Source organism: Solanum stenotomum, chromosome 2 (genome assembly GCF_019186545.1).
Source record: "Solanum stenotomum isolate F172 chromosome 2, ASM1918654v1, whole genome shotgun sequence".
NCBI lineage: Eukaryota > Viridiplantae > Streptophyta > Magnoliopsida > Solanales > Solanaceae > Solanum > Solanum stenotomum.
This window is the reverse complement of record NC_064283.1, coordinates 64240452-64255559: the sequence shown is the minus strand read 5'-3', so window position 1 is coordinate 64255559 and position 15108 is coordinate 64240452. Positions and strand designations below refer to the sequence as shown.

At 35.7% G+C, this 15108-nt stretch overlaps 1 protein-coding gene across 1 annotated transcript; it reads left to right on the top strand.

Moving 5' to 3' along the window:
• Nucleotides 1-1054: 1054 nt before the first annotated feature.
• LOC125854881 (serine/threonine protein phosphatase 2A regulatory subunit B''beta-like) lies at nucleotides 1055-15108 on the top strand. The gene is made up of 13 exons (XM_049534478.1): nucleotides 1055-1573; nucleotides 5035-5277; nucleotides 5369-5474; nucleotides 7788-7887; nucleotides 8276-8381; nucleotides 8644-8734; nucleotides 9754-9895; nucleotides 10540-10687; nucleotides 10823-10932; nucleotides 12622-12778; nucleotides 13472-13597; nucleotides 13687-13850; nucleotides 14576-15108. The coding sequence occupies exons 1-12, from the start codon at nucleotides 1424-1426 to the stop codon at nucleotides 13825-13827; spliced, it is 1620 nt and encodes a 539-aa protein (XP_049390435.1). The 5' UTR covers nucleotides 1055-1423; the 3' UTR covers nucleotides 13828-13850; nucleotides 14576-15108.

The window sequence follows — 15108 nt, the reverse complement described above, 5'->3', positions numbered from 1 at the left end:
CAGATTCTATTTTCCTAAAAACAATTTCTACTCTCTAACAAAAAATAAAAGATATTTTTTGAAAAATGTTTTTTCATTCACGAATCAAATACTAAAAAATATTTTCTACTCATTAACCAAACATGAGAAAATAAGTTATGAATCAACTTATTTTCTAAGAAATAATTTGGACGAAAACATTTTTCAAGGAAACGCATTCTCCATCCTACCAAACACACCCTAAGAGTGGATTTTGGATTAAAAGAGAAGCGGGTACAGGTTGATTAAATTTGTGCGAGTATGTTAGGTTTTTTTTTTTAATATTATTTTTGGCCCATTTTTTTTTATTTGGTAAATTTAAATTGGTGACATGACACGTCTCACTGATTGGTCATGTGAAAAAATGCTATATAAAAATCAACTATATCTTTTGTTAATATATAGTGATACAAATGGACACTTAAGCACAAATTTTAATAAATGACATTAGGTGTTGCGAATTGATCGATTCAGTTTGATTTGGAAGTTTATTGGTTTCCCTTATTAATTATCAATTTGTAAACATGTTAGATCGTTATAAAATCATTAAAATATTGACTTATTCATTATAAATTGTTATTCGTTTCATCGTTAAAGATTTGACAAAAAAAACATTGAGAATCAGTTAAAAACAGGGTGACAAACTAAATGAACCATGGAGACTTTGAACCATGCACATGACAAATTGCATCTTGCTCAAAAGCAATCACTGTCACATAGTAGAATAATCAAGAGTTTGAGATAACCATAAATAAAAATACGAAACTAAATTCTAAGCCAAAAACTTCATATACCAAATAGTATACCATTAAGAACCAACAACCTAATAAAAAAAATTAAAATCATTATCAAAACCACTATATCAATAACTTTTTTTGGTTCGAATTATATATGAGTTTTTCCTTAAAGTTCGATGACATACTTGGTAGGCTCGTTAATTCAGAACATTTGTTCACGCGGTAGTGTCACGTGATGAATATACAATTGTATTTTGGAGTCACCTTTGGGTGTGCTTCTTTTTTGTGGATCATTTATTTACGTTTATTATTATACTCTTCTCTTCTTCTTCTACATCTCTTCTTCTCCTTTTTTTTTCCTTCACACAAAACACAATACTTTGCTTCAAGGGTTTCGTTTTTCTCCTCTGTAAATTCTCTCCCCTCCGATCTCATTCAATTTTCAATCCATCTGAGGGTTTCGCGAACTTACGATTCGCAAAGATCCGGTTACATTTTTTGTTATTTTGATTGTTTGGTGACGGAACCCTAATTTTATTGGGATTTGGAAGATTTCATGCGATGCGAAGAGCAATTGTGGTTCGTTTAGGTATTTGAAGATCTTGCAGTTTTGGTTTGGTTCGATTTGATTTGATTTTTGAAAAAAAAAAGAGGTATCGCGATTCGCGATGGATGTGGATTTTAATGGTGATGTAGCGAGTTTGGATGCTGAGCTTTTGCAGTTACCTGAGTTGTCTCCTTTGGCTATTAAAACTAATCCTTTTGTTGCCGAGAAGCTATTTGATCAATGGCTTTCGCTTCCTGATACTTCCGCTTTGGTAATTCACTGATTTATAATTTCGTAATTTTTTTTTTGATGTAGTAGGAGTTTGCTGTCAAAATTTCAATTTGGCTTTCCTTGTAGGTGGGTATATTTATTTGGAAATGTGTCAACCTGTACTGTGTGGGAGTACTTACTGTTTTGTAGGTTACCACTGGTTTGGTGGTGTGCTGTATAAGGAAAAAACTGATCTTGGTGTAATACCCTGCACTACTAATAAAATGCTTGGCTTCCAGTATAAACTCTGCATTAGTGACACCTTGAAAACTTATGGTGGAATCTACATGTTCTATGTGGGAGAAAATACGGTAAGAATAGATGTATTTGCAATACTGGGATAAGAGTACATGAAATGTCTAAAAATACCCTTAAAACTTATTATTGAGATTGCTATTGCAATCTTACATAACAATATATGTATTATTATCCTATTTGAGGGCACTAGGTGATTAGCCTTGGGGTAGATTACCTGGTAGTTGTGCTAGTGGAAGGTATCATTTATGCGGTAGAATAGTTGAGGGGTGCGCAAACTGGTCCAAACACCAGTCACCACAACATTTATCGAAAACATGGCTGTCTTCACAACATGGTAAACTTCACATTAGAATCTGTATGAACCAACCAATCATTAGTTAGGAGGCCGTTCGGCATATCCTTTTTGTTTTCTTGAAGCTATTTTTATCGTTTTACACAAGAGGGTTCTCTTATGCTGTGAATATGCATTAAGGTGACTGAACTCGGTGGATTTTTCGGGCTGTTTCCACTTTCATAGTTCAATTATATGCCGAATTCTGTGGGTAACATCTTTTAATAACAAGTCTAAATGACCTGGCTCACCAATTGGTGCCGCAAAAGAGCGTCACTTCTTTTAGAACATTACCTGCAAATACAATTGTCTAGCTATGCTCAGAAAACTATGGTAGCAATCTATGAATTCTATGCATGTATAAACTCAGAGAATTGCTCTCAGAGATGGGACTCCTTCATTTGGCATTATCTTTACTCCAAAAAAGGGATTGGGCAGTTTGTCTTAGTATCAACTATCAAGATAATTGGAAGTGATCAAATCATGGAATCTTCATCCATTAAGAATTTTCAGTTTGGTCGGTGAAGCTGTTGGGAACAGAACGTATCTTTGGGTAAAAAACCTTACTCCTTTATCTAAAGTCTCCAAAATGTGAAAAGGAGCAGTGTTCCGATAAGTTCAGATATGCTTCCTTATTCTTTGACCACTTCAGCTAGTGACAGCTTCTTTCAGAGTCCTTGAAATCACCAATTGGGCTCTGAAGTGATTAAGAAACTGTCAAGCTGGAGAGTGGAAAGTAATGCAGGAACAAATGGTTTATGGGCTTGGCAGACTTCTCATACACCACTGCAAGTGATTACCACCTTTCCTGCAGATTATGGATGGCTATCCAACCAAAGCATACCACTTATAGTGGAGCTTTATCCTGATAAAAAAATTTACCCTGATCTAAAAAGCTTTAGTGGGGCTTTACTTTTCTTCAACATTCTCTTGATAGTTATATTTCCACCATTTTTGTGGTAAGGTAAATAATTTTATTAATAATTGTGAGAACCTACGTATAAAAGAGGTCCAATCGTCTACAAACATGAACACCAAAAGGAAACTAGAGACAAAAAACTACTTTGCAATTTTATAAAAGCTTGCTCCACTCCTTCAAAAAGGCCCCCTTATTTCTCTCTTTCCAAATAACCCACGTGATGGCTAACGGGGCCACTCTCCTTTTCCTTGGGCCTTTCTTCCTTCTCATATGAGTCCAACTTTGCAAAACCTCCTTCATTGTGCCCGGCATCACCCGTTGCATTCCAAACAAAATAAAGTGCCATGCCCTTTTTGTTTTCCCTTAAGAGCCTGGAAATTGTTTACCATAAACCTTCTAGAAGTAAGAAACTTCATAGTCCATGGTAAGTTGTGAGGAAAATTTGGAACTTCCCATTTTTGATGTAGTAAATTTGGTATGTCATTAGTCTACACTAGCCACAGTGTTTATTAACCAAGTGCCGAAACAATGGAAATAGAAGGTTTTAAAGCTTATTGGATGGGAAAAAAGGATGAACTCTTGACATTCCAAAGGAAAAAGTAGTTGGTAAAGTTAGAAGACTTATAAGGACAAGAAGTGTGCTATTTCTTCAACTGTTCACCACAAAAACTTCCACAAAATCAAGATGGTTTAATCATGATGAAATGTCCAAATGCATCAATTGACACATAGAGGATAAAACCAAATAAATCGTTCCAGATTGTTTGGTTAATGAACTGCATAAATTCCAAATGCATAAGCAACTGTAGGTTCTATGTGATGATTGACGGTGTTAAACTGTAATGAGATAGACTTTAAATCACTTAGATAAATTGTCTCGAAAAACCACTCTTGTCAATGGCTCGCTTAACACTGATGAGGCACAAAACATGTTGAACGCTTTGCCTTGCATCATGGGCACTTCAATGTCATCATCAAGATTCAAGGCTAAAATTCATAGTTTTCCTTGCCAATGAGCATAATCATGAAGAGGCGACACTAAATGATTCATATTTCACTTTATCGTAATCTTTTTTTCAATTTCTTGTCCATATATTTGTTATTTTTTATTACAATTATTTGTCTTGGACTCCACATACATATTTGTATTTTTTCCTCCATTTGTGCCTTTCTTCATTAACTCCCACACTTTATTTGCGATTTGTGCTTAAAGCATCAATGGACCTTAGAGCTTTTTTCGCTTTTCACCTTTGAAAACTCTTGGAAAATGTATAATTTATAATCAAGAAAAGCAGATTTAGCTAAGAATAAAACATAATGGAAGCAAAGCAATACGAATTATGGTTAAACTTCTTTTTGTTGGAACACTTATATTAAGTTCTATGTTTGTCTAATGTCGTTTTAGCATATGAGGGAAGGTTATGCCTGTGTAGGTACAAAGGTGATTTAGAAAATTTCTAGGTCTGGAGAACCTCTAACCTAACTTAAAAGACACTATTGAGTGTTGGAATGAATTGTGCTCATACATAACAGAAACATGTGTAGAGTTTCTTATTGTTGACCCTGATTAGTTTGAGATTGAGATGCCGTTTTTTTTTTGGTTGGGTGACCTATAGAATTTTGATATGTTCATCATCCACCTACTAGTATGGAAGGGTTACCAAGAAAAACATATACAATTTTATTGCCTGACTTGTTAGACAAGTATACCTTTGGATAAAATTAGGTTCTTAAAAAATCAAATTGCTTACTTTAGACTCGTTGATAGAGCGCGTTCACCATATAGAACTATAGAGAGGTACTTTATCAGTGACTTGTTTATCTCATCATAATGATATGCATAGTGCTTTTTCCAAAACCATGTCTGGTGCATTTTACTCCTTTTCTCATTTTTTGTTCTAGTGCTGATTTCTATCTATTGGTTACAGAAAATATTTGTTTTGTCCACATGCAGGTGAAATCTTTGCTTAAGAATGCCAAAGGTGGCGGTCCGTTGAATATGTCTACTACATCTTCTGGGACAAATGTCGCGGCAACTAATTCTTTGCCGTCCATGTTTCCTGCTGGAAGTACACCTCCACTTTCTCCAAGAAGTTCATCTGGTTCACCTCGAATCTCAAAGCACAGGGCTGGACCCTCTTCATTGGGGTCTCCTCTGAAATTAATTAATGATCCAGCAAAAGAACTGATACCACAGGTATGGAATACCTAATTCTGAGTGGTTCTTTTATTTGCGAACTGTTGAGATTGTAGTTATGATGTTTTCTCGAAAATGCTTATGATGGCAGTTTTACTTTCAAAATGGCCGCCCCCCTCCAAATGAATTGAAGGAACGCTGCTTGTTTAGGATAAACCAGTTCTTTTATGGTCACACGGATGGGCTACAAATGAATGGTAAGTTGTACTTTATGAATTGATTTCTATGAAGGCTTTTGAGCTGATTATGGATATGTTAGTGACCTTCCGATTTGAGACTCCTTGTTCTTAGATTAAATCCACTTCAACTGTTTTCTTTTGCAGAAAAAATGGGGTGGGGGTAGGGGTGGGTTGATCTGTGATGGGATTTTATTCACTAAACAGTACCAACTAATTGCTAGTTAAACACAAAATTGCTAAAAATGAACTGTCTCCCTTTTAAATGAAGTTCATCATAGTATATAGTGCTTTGAGTTTTGAACTATGTGCTTCAATTCTTCCTTCAGAGCAGCTGTGAATCCTTTTTTGCCCATACCACTCACAAGATACACATTTTTATTCCAGAAGTTTCTAATGGACCGCCACAAAAATTAGTTGCAGCGACATTTGTGCCCGAAGATGTGATAGACACATTCAATGGACCACCCACCTTTGACATTCTTAAGCCAAAATTTCACCTGCATTTGGAGAACATAAATACTTCCTGTTGCCAGTCCATTGAGATCAACAATCATGAAATAGAAGAAAGAATAAAATGCACCAGACATGATTTTGGACTGGTACAGGGTTATATAAAGCACCATGCATAGCATTATGATGAGACAAACAAGTCACTGATTAAGTACCTCTTTATACTTATATATTTATAATACTTTACCCTCCAAAAACAAATTAACTTAAGTTAAAAAAAGTAAAAACGTGTATCCTGTGGGTGGCATGGAAAAAATAAGTATCCTTCCCTTTGAGCTTGTGAGGGCATATTTCAATGTTCTAGGCATTACCCACTAAACTTCAAACAGGGATAGAAATATGTTTCAAGTCCGCATGACTTCAGTGTCCTTCAGAAAATTTTGTTCCTCACCCTCATATATGTAACATCTATCCCAGTCAATCTGTGGCATGTTCACTGCAAATCCAGCCCAAGCAGTGTATTCTAAAGAGTGCCCCGAGGAAACATATAGATGTTGACTACGTTATCCATAATATGTGGGAACTATTGACATCAATTTGTTATTTATGGCAATGAGATACCATTGATACAAAATCAATTCCAGTAGACGCATTGGAGGGTCCCATTGGCGTGCATCCATGGGAATTGAACCCACCAATTCGCCAACTATGAGTTGTGTGCTGGCATACTACCCGATAGTCCCCAATATGGGAATGTCCAGTGCCAAAGTTTGCCACCGTTAGAGGTGCATTGCTCTTCTTAGCCCATTTCTGTTTTGCTACTGTCAGGTTAGACAATATGTTGTGGCATGACCTCAGAGTAAAAACTGCCCCTATTCTTTACTTCCCGTACAATGAGTCTAATTAAAAGTTAGCTCCTCCAATTTCCCAAGTTGAGCCAATCTGTCCATTCTCTAGTCCTGGCAGTTATTGTCCCAGCTTATCTGTTTATACTGAACTGTGACTGCTTCGGCTGGCAAAAGTCGAGAGAATTACAAAGAATATCATTTACTTTAGATAGCAATTGTTGTGTTAGTCAGGAGAACAATACAGAATTTTCTGAGTATCACCATCAAAAAAATTAAGAGTATTTTTTAAAAAACAATTCGGCCATAATTGAAATCCCTGAGAATTGGGAACCTTATTCATGTAGACCAAAACTCTATTCAGGAGCCCTCTTGTATGTTATTAACAAAACCAATCCGATAAGAAGTTTCTTTCTCTCATTTTCTGTTTTACCTAATGTTTCGCGTGCTTCAGTTATCACATTATTTTGCTCTTGATGCTATGTTATGCTTTCCATATTATTGCTATGACTTAGTTGCTATGTCCTATTGAGTGCTGTATTCGGCTTTTCAACTGCCTTGTTATGAGTTACTTGAGTCAAGGGTCTTTCCGAAACCTCTCTATCTCTCCGAGGTAGGGGTAAGGTTTGCGAACACTCTACCCTCCCCCGGCCCCACTTGTGGGAATACACCCGGTATGTTGTTGTTGTCACTTTAACCTTTTCATGTCCTTTACATAGATTATTCTTTTATCAACTTTTTTCATTTCATCGGAACCTTCACCTTTGAGTGGCATCTCATTCAAAGTTAGTTCCCTGGAAGAATATTATTTTTGGGTTACTATGTGGATGCACTACATTGGAATAATTGCTGCATTTTATTGGAATTTGGAACTAGAGCAAAATGTTAATGCTGAAATTTTCAATATTGTTTATAATTTGCAAGTGCTGGGGTTATGCTGTTGGAATGAAGACACCTGATTAAAGAGCCCTTTGTTTATTTGTTGTGCATTTGAGTTGTAACTTTTAACACTAATTTATTTTTCATTGGTTGTTAGAGTTTAAACCAATTACAAAGGAAATATGCAAGCTGCCATCGTTCTTCTCTGCAGTCCTTTTTAAGAAGATTGATGTTGACAGCACTGGCGTCATAACCAGGTACATGTTTTTGTCTTTTTGAGTATCAAGATGATTCATTTACTTTCTGGATACACATCCCAAATCGGAAGTCCCAAATTCGAAGTGCAATCCAAAATCCATCATTTTAAAATTTAGATCCGAGATTCAGTCCATAATCCAACAATTCAAAACAAAAATCTCAAAAAATTGCATTTTGGTTCTGATTTCTATTTTTCCCAAACTATGCTCACCTTCGTAGTGTGTTATATTTGAAATGAACTTTTAAGAGGCAAAAAGAAAACCCATGAAATGAAACCAAATGTATCAGAGTCACGTGCAATGTGCCTGAGGCATTTGTTAATTGATGTGAAATATTTCTGAGCGCTTGAGGAGTGAGTTAAATGCAATTTGCTTCACATGGCTGCAGGGATGCGTTTGTTGATTATTGGATACACGGCAACATGTTGACAAAAGATATAGCAACTCAAATGTACACAATCTTGAAGCAGACAGACCTTAGATACCTCGTGCAGGTACTCTCTAGTTCCTGTTGATGTTTAAAATTTCTTCTGATTCATTTGCACTGCATTTTCTGTGTCGTAATTCAGAAGATAAAATGATTTTGGTTTGATTATAATTCTGTGCGCACAAATCTTTCATCCTCTTCTTTTGAAATTAAATGATGGGGATTCCGGATTCATATAGCTGTCCCCAACTTATTTGGGACTCAGGTGTAGTTGTTTGGAAAATAAATTGTCCTCTTTTTTCCAATGAATTCTATCAACTGGATTGCAGGATGACTTCAAACCCATTCTTCGGGAACTTTTGGCAACACATCCAGGGTTGGAGTTCTTACAGAGCACACCTGAATTTCAAGAGCGTTATGGTACCTTCTCAGTCTCACATGCTGCATTGATTCACTGCACTCATAATCTGCAGATAGACTTTTTGGGCTACAGAATGCTAATGTCTTCAAATGTTTATAACTATTGTTAGAAGTTCTCAATGGAGATTCTGATCAACTTATTTCTTGAGAGGACTATTATGTTTTAACACAAAGCATCTTTTCTACCCCCCCCAGAAAAAAAAAGGGTAGAAAAATGGGCTGGTGCATAATTAATTCTTGAGGTTGGCCTTTTGGGATTGGGAACTGGATAAGTGGAGCTTGAATTTAGTGAATGTATACTCACGCTTACTGGATGTAAAGAAGGTGATGAAGGACATACGGGTTCCCATATTTTTTTATTTATAAAATTTTATGAAGGTAGTGTATGGTCCATCTTACATGCATCTAGACTATTTCACTGGTAGGAACTACCTCTCACCCGCATAAGAACCTGGTAGCTTTGTCTACCAAGCTTGGGTAAGTAGGAAGATTCAACTAGTGTTTTTTTTGCCTCAATTGAGATTTTTTCCCTGGTCTTCTATGATATTGGAGAACAAGGGGTGGGTATTGATTACCAGCCTCCAGCACTGATAAATAAACTGTTTTTAACAGATCCATTTGTATTCTTTTGTTTCCTAACTGGTTCATTGTGTGTTCTATATTGTTTCTGTTGCGTCCATCTTTTATGTCATCTGATGCTTACATCATAAATGAACTTTTGAGACGGGTAGCAATTACAACATGTTTGACTTGCTTGTACTTGAAAAGCTGTTTCTTGTCAAAGACCTTTTAGGAAGATCTTTACGGGAATTCCTTTTCTATATAAGTATTCTACGACATCCCCAGTTAAGGATTTTCATTACTTTCTCCCATCAAAGGAATCATCTTCCAATTAAATTTAGCCAACTTCTTTTGCCTTCACTTTTCTGTCTTTTTTTATTTTTAGGATAAGTCTGCCTTCATTTTTCTTTCTGGCAGCAGACTGTTTTCTTGACAGCTAATTTTGTTGCATTTGCCAGCTGAAACTGTAGTATACAGAATATTTTATTACGTGAATCGATCGGGTAATGGCCGTCTTACCCTCAAGGAGCTGAGACGTTCTGACCTTATTGCTGCAATGCAACATGCGGATGAAGAAGATGACATTAACAAGGTCCTAAGGTAATCCTTGCTTATAATATGGGCATGAAATAATTGCAAAATTTATTTGTGAGAAGTTTAAGAGACTCAGTTCTTTTACATCATTTGATATCATTTATTCAATATAGTTTCACCATGTAATTATTCAAATGTCTTTTCGGTTTAGTTTAATTACAAGCATGTTTATGAGACACTGATTGTAGGAAACCATACTCCATAGGATGTGTCAAAAACAGATACACGGAAAAAGGCATTATATGCCACTAAAATTGCGAAATTCTTTTTGCCACCCAAGTCTTGGTCTAGTGTTATGAGTGTAGTTCGCAATGTGTGGGTTAAGAGTGCTTCATGGGTTTGGATCATTCCATAGATAAAAGTTTGGCATTTAATTGTGGAAGGTAGAGGCACGGGCTCATTATCCGTCAAGTTTCGAACCGTGCACCATTAATACATGGGAATTTGTCGGTTATTAAAACAATCAAACAATAGTTTGAAAACTGGGTGCTAGAAAACTGCATAAACTATGTTTTTGTGGATTTCTTTAAAATATTGGATTTTTGCGGCAGAAATTAAATACATTCATATTTCTTCTTGAGTTTGATACACAGTTAATCTAGCTTGACATCTTCTCTATTAAGTTCTTGAGCACTTTATTTTTGCTACAGGTACTTCTCATATGAACATTTTTACGTGATATATTGCAAGTTTTGGGAGCTTGACACCGATCATGATTTTCTCATTGATAAAGAGAACCTCATTCGATATGGCAATCACGCCCTTACTTACAGGATTGTTGATAGAATATTTTCTCAGGTCCGGGTCTTTCATGTACTGCTTGTTGTTTGCAGTTTTATCTTACCTGTTTTGAGTTTATAACTCTTGTATTCTTAAGAATGCTTTGCTTGCTCATCACTTCACAAGGAGTTTTATGCTTTAATTTGCTATCAGGTTCCAAGGAAGTTCACCAGTAAAGTTGAAGGGAAGATGGGCTATGAAGATTTTGTTTATTTTATATTGTCAGAGGAGGATAAATCATCAGAGCCTAGTCTTGAATACTGGTCAGTTTCGAATTGACATTCAACTTTCTTGCAATCTTTGCACTTTTAGTGTGACTCAAGAGTTTGGTTTCTGCTGAGTGGAGATTATGTTACTGAGGAAATTTCCTTGTGGAAAACCAATTTGTCATAACCACCCTTCCCAATAAATATTAGTGACTGATGTTGATTGTGGATTCACTTCTGTATTGTGCTCACTAATTTATTGATTATGGAAGAGAAGAGATGATGGTGGAATGTTTCGTAAAAAGATATTTCTCTGGAATATACAATTGTCCATCATTTGGTTTTCGGAAATACCTGAAGGCGTTAGATAATGGATGCATTTAATAATAGTTCCTAACCATAGTATGTTTGAGTAACTTAGATATCATAATTCATAAGGATTCATAAGAGTTCCTTGCAAAAATGCCTACTAATGGGTGCTATTATTTGCTTATTTAGATTCTGAGATACGTGGAATAATCCTTATAGGGTGCAAGATTGGTTTATGATTGAAGCACCTTTGGAACCGAATTGTTATAAGCTTGCAGATGACAATCCAAGCAATTTTTAGTACTCCATCCATCCCAATTTATGAGGCATACGTTCCCTTTCTCGTCCCTTTAAAAAAGAATGTCATACTTATTCTGAAGCAATTTAACTTTGAAATTTTCATTTTACCCTTTATGGGATTATTTTTAGCCACACAAATGTCTAATTTTTGTTTTAGATCACAAGTTTCAAAGTTTTTCTTTCTTATACGTCGTGCTCAGTTAAACACCACTACATAAATTGAGATGGAGGGAGTATCTTAACCACCCACCACCTCCACCCCACACACTAAAAAAAAAGAGGAATGTCATAGAAAATACTAGTGGGTATATAATTGAGACATGAAACGAAGTTGTTAATCAAAATATTTGCTGTATATGGAATTTATAATGTATAAAAAAACAGTTAATTTCCTTATGATGGAATTTTTGTTACTTTCCAGTTCATTAATGTATACACTATCAAATAAATTAACTACTTTTTATTTCTTTCCGTTCTCAAAGAATAGGCTACTCCCTTCTTCCCATTATATGTGACACTGTTTGATTGGGATAGAGTTGAGAAATTAACAAGGACTTGTGACATGTAAGCCAAATATATGTTAAGTACAAAATTGTCTTTTTAAATGAGTGGGCACGAGGGATCGCAGCAAGTAGTGTCATTAAGGGTAAATTGAAAGTTGAAAGTTAAATTAATTCCGAAGATAGGAAAGTGCCATTTTTTGGGACACACCAAAGGGGGGGGGGGTTAATTTTTTTTTGATTGTATGTTCATTAATTATCCGTAAAGCATCACACAAAACTTTTGAAGCAGATGATTTGATAACCAAGTAAGATTTTCTATATTTAATTACACTAAAAGCATTGTTGCAACTCTCTTGTTTGTTCACTGTTGAGTGTTGGTGAAACATTATGACTTGTTTGAATGCACTCAGTTAAATTGCTGGTTCTGTGCTGCTGATCTTGGGTATTTCCTTGTATACTTGTTGCAACCATCAGGCAAAAGCTCGTTGATGTGCGTTAGGCTGAGTAGAGTTGTTACACATTGGTCAATTCACTTCAGAAAAGTAGTTTTTGGGAAGTGTATAGTTATGTAATGTACGCACACATGCCCTGTTGACACTGTTTCTGTTTGTTTGTTATTTTCTTTCTTGATCAGGTTCAAATGCATAGATATGGATGGAAATGGGGTTATAACTAGGAATGAGATGCAATTCTTTTATGAGGAGCAGTTGCATAGAATGGAATGCATGGCCCAAGAGCCAGTGCTTTTTGAGGATATTTTGTGTCAAATAGTTGACATGGTCAGTCCAGAGGTAATTTTGGAACTTTTCACATTTCCCATCCTTTCTTATCTTGCGTCCTTTCCATGTTGTAATTCTTGCTCCATAATCATCTGATCTGTATGAATACTTACAATGATTGGACATTTTTCATGCCAAGTTAAATTTTGTGAGTAAGATTTGTCTAAATAATCCCTTTGGATGTGGTGAAAGGTTGTTTTAATTGTATTTAGATTTGTGTTTTCATTAATGTTTGTTGGAATTAAGTCTTGTCTTATTGATACACCCACTTTTTTTTTCTGGGTGCTAAGCTGTTTGCTATATGTTTTTTTAAATTTGTTTAGAGGATTTGTATGTTAATACTTTTTTTACAGTGGGTATGTTGTTTGTTGTATATTAATACTAAATGTAGAGAATCTCAAATTCTCTAGTACTATCCTAATTGGTTTTGAAAAGACATTAATTGAGTATTGAAATGAAATGAGGCCCAGATGGTGCAGAATGAATTTTGAGGATTCATATAGCCAACTCCGACTATTCTGAAATTGATTTGTAGTTGTGTTGCTATTGTTGCCTTGAGATGTATGTTATGACTACTTGAACTTGTTAGATTGTTTGATAAGGTGTACTATATGTTAAAAAAAAAAAACATGTAGTTTTAATTTGTATCGTCTGCTCTTTTTTCCAAGTACAATAACAGATATAATTCAAGTTTCTTTGTTGCAGAATGAAAGCTACTTTACATTACGTGATTTGAAGGGAAGCAGGCTCTCCGGTAGTGTTTTTAACATACTTTTTAACCTCAATAAGTTCATGGCCTTTGAAACCCGCGACCCGTTCCTAATTCGTCAGGTAAAGGCTAATATATAGTTTATAATGTAGTTCTGGTGTTGCTTGGCTGTTGTTACCAATGGTTGACATGAGTTTCTTCTTGTTTCCAGGAGCGTGAGAACCCAAATCTGACTGAATGGGATCGCTTCGCACACAGGGAATATATTAGGCTCTCAATGGAGGAAGATGCAGAGGATGCTTCCAATGGAAGTGCAGATGTCTGGGATGAATCACTCGAGGCTCCCTTCTGAGTTCTAGTCTGTGAGATAGAATGGTATGGAGAATGCAGTTACTTAGAATAACCTAAGGCTGCATCTACATACATCGATAGTTCTGCCACCCATTATTTCTTCTCATGCCATGTCTCCATCTCCGATGATGCTGTAAAACATTTTGTTCACTGTTGATGCATATTACTTTTTCTGGAAGAAAGTTTAATGCTTGACTAGATTCAACTTCTCTCTGAAAATAGCTAGTGAGAGTTTCTTGACATTTACACAACCGTAGCTGTAAGATGTACGTTTGTGGAGTTGCATATAATGTTAAAGCATGCTGTTATAGTAGAAAAATAGACGCTTTTGCTAAATTACTTGAATATAGGAGAAAAATACATACCCATGACCGAGCATCAGTTTCAAATTCTGTCAATTACTGAAAAATTCATAAAGCAGAATGTATTGTCATTTGTCACCCAAATTAATGTGAATCCACTTTTATAAGAGAGATTTTAGGTGTCTCAGGATAGTATCCACATTTTCTTGATTTTTCAGTCGACACAAAGTACATCTATTGTTCATGCCACATTCGGGATGCAGTTAGTTTATGTGGCATGTAGAAATTTTTATGACTTGGCCTCTTCCTACTTGTAGATATATTACCACTTCTTATTTGATATGTTAGTTGTAGTTGGAAATGGCCAAGTTAGACATGATGTAATATTGTTTTCTCCATTTGTCAAGCAGCCTGACCTTATGCTTAAAAACTCTGTTCTTTCTCCAGCCAGGTGTGCCTATAGCAAATCTTGTTTCAAGCTGGCTTATTGAGTTGCAAAGAGTTAATTTGCACGGAACAGTCAAGTGGGACAAGCTTATCCGTGTGAGTTATCAAGATGTTTTTATGAGATCGCCGAGGAGGAAATGTTTGTTTGATCTGCATAGAGCATGCTCTCATGAAGTATAAGGGCTTGCTAGTGTTGGAAACTTCTGACTTGAAATATCAAGGGCTTTGCAAGTGCGCCGATTGGTGATAGATGATTAATGAAAAACTAGATTCCAGTAGTTCATAACTTCTCTCCGCGCTTGTTCCCTCTTTAGCTGTACGAAGTCCATATTCTTATTTATTTGTTCTAGTGCCGATTTTTGGTGGTTGCAAATACAGTTTTTCTTGAAGAGGTTTAGTATGGCTAGTCCCACAGTCCATGTGATCTGCTTTTTGCTCCTTTTATTATTCTTTTGTGGATTAGACTCTTCTTTTAGTGGCATGTGAATCATGGTAGTTCTGTATTGACTGTGTAATGATATGGGTTCTCTATT